Consider the following 767-nt stretch of genomic DNA (forward strand, 5'->3'; position numbering starts at 1 on the left):
GGTTTGTGTGGCTCACAAATGTGATGTGCCAGTTTAAAAAAATGTTAATCTGTGGGACAGGTTACTTACATTCAAATATGGAGATCCCAGAAGAATCATAACTTCATCTATGAGTCTTAAGAGGGTGAGAAATGTTGGGTCTGTATAGTCAAACCTGTCCCCAAACAGCAGGACAAAGGTGATGTTGATTGGAGCACAGTTGAAGGACGTCAGGCTGAAAGGTTCCCCTGCAAAGGGAGGAGGATGGAAATGTTAGAGGCATTGCAGCAGCAGTGACACCTGTGAGGCTCTACAGCACTGTGATGGCCTCCAGCTCACCTTTGAAGGATTTGATCATCTCGATAAGGAAGTGAAGCTCCTCGGAAATTCTCCCTTCTATCATTTTTTTCCCCATGCCGAGGTTGCGCATGCTGGATACGGTGAACCTTCGAGTTGTTCTCCACAGCTCCCCGATAGAGAAGAACAAACCTGGGGAGGCCGTGAGACATCGCTGCTGGGCTCATGTACGGAGGAGCCCCACCACACGAAACAAAATAGGAGACTGGATCAGGAGGGATCTCCACAAGTTTTTCTGCTGCCCAGTTTCCCATGGATTTGGGGCTTAAGGCTCTCCCATTTCTGTGTGCACCATGCCTGTATCCGTTCAGTTCTGTTCTCCCAATCTCCCTGAGCCTGCAGTTTGGGAAAAACAAGCTCCCACCCAACCCAGTCTGCCCCAGCCCTCTCCTGAGTGCAAGGTAAGCAGGTACGGCCTTCAGACCAGTACT

General features: G+C 49.7%; 1 protein-coding gene across 1 annotated transcript in view; it reads right to left on the bottom strand.

Moving 5' to 3' along the window:
• Positions 1 to 468, bottom strand: part of LOC104500837 (cytochrome P450 2W1) — a gene marked incomplete at its 5' end in the record, with an annotated part of 5,737 nt that extends 5,269 nt beyond the window's left edge. The window contains 2 exons of the mRNA XM_010144556.1: positions 70 to 227; positions 319 to 468. Of these exons, the coding sequence (XP_010142858.1) occupies positions 70 to 227; positions 319 to 468 (308 nt within the window). The remainder of the gene's footprint in view (positions 1 to 69; positions 228 to 318) is intronic.
• Positions 469 to 767: the final 299 nt, after the last annotated feature.

Source organism: Buceros rhinoceros, unplaced genomic scaffold (assembly GCF_000710305.1).
Source record: "Buceros rhinoceros silvestris isolate BGI_N320 unplaced genomic scaffold, ASM71030v1 scaffold8051, whole genome shotgun sequence".
Lineage (NCBI taxonomy): Eukaryota > Metazoa > Chordata > Aves > Bucerotiformes > Bucerotidae > Buceros > Buceros rhinoceros.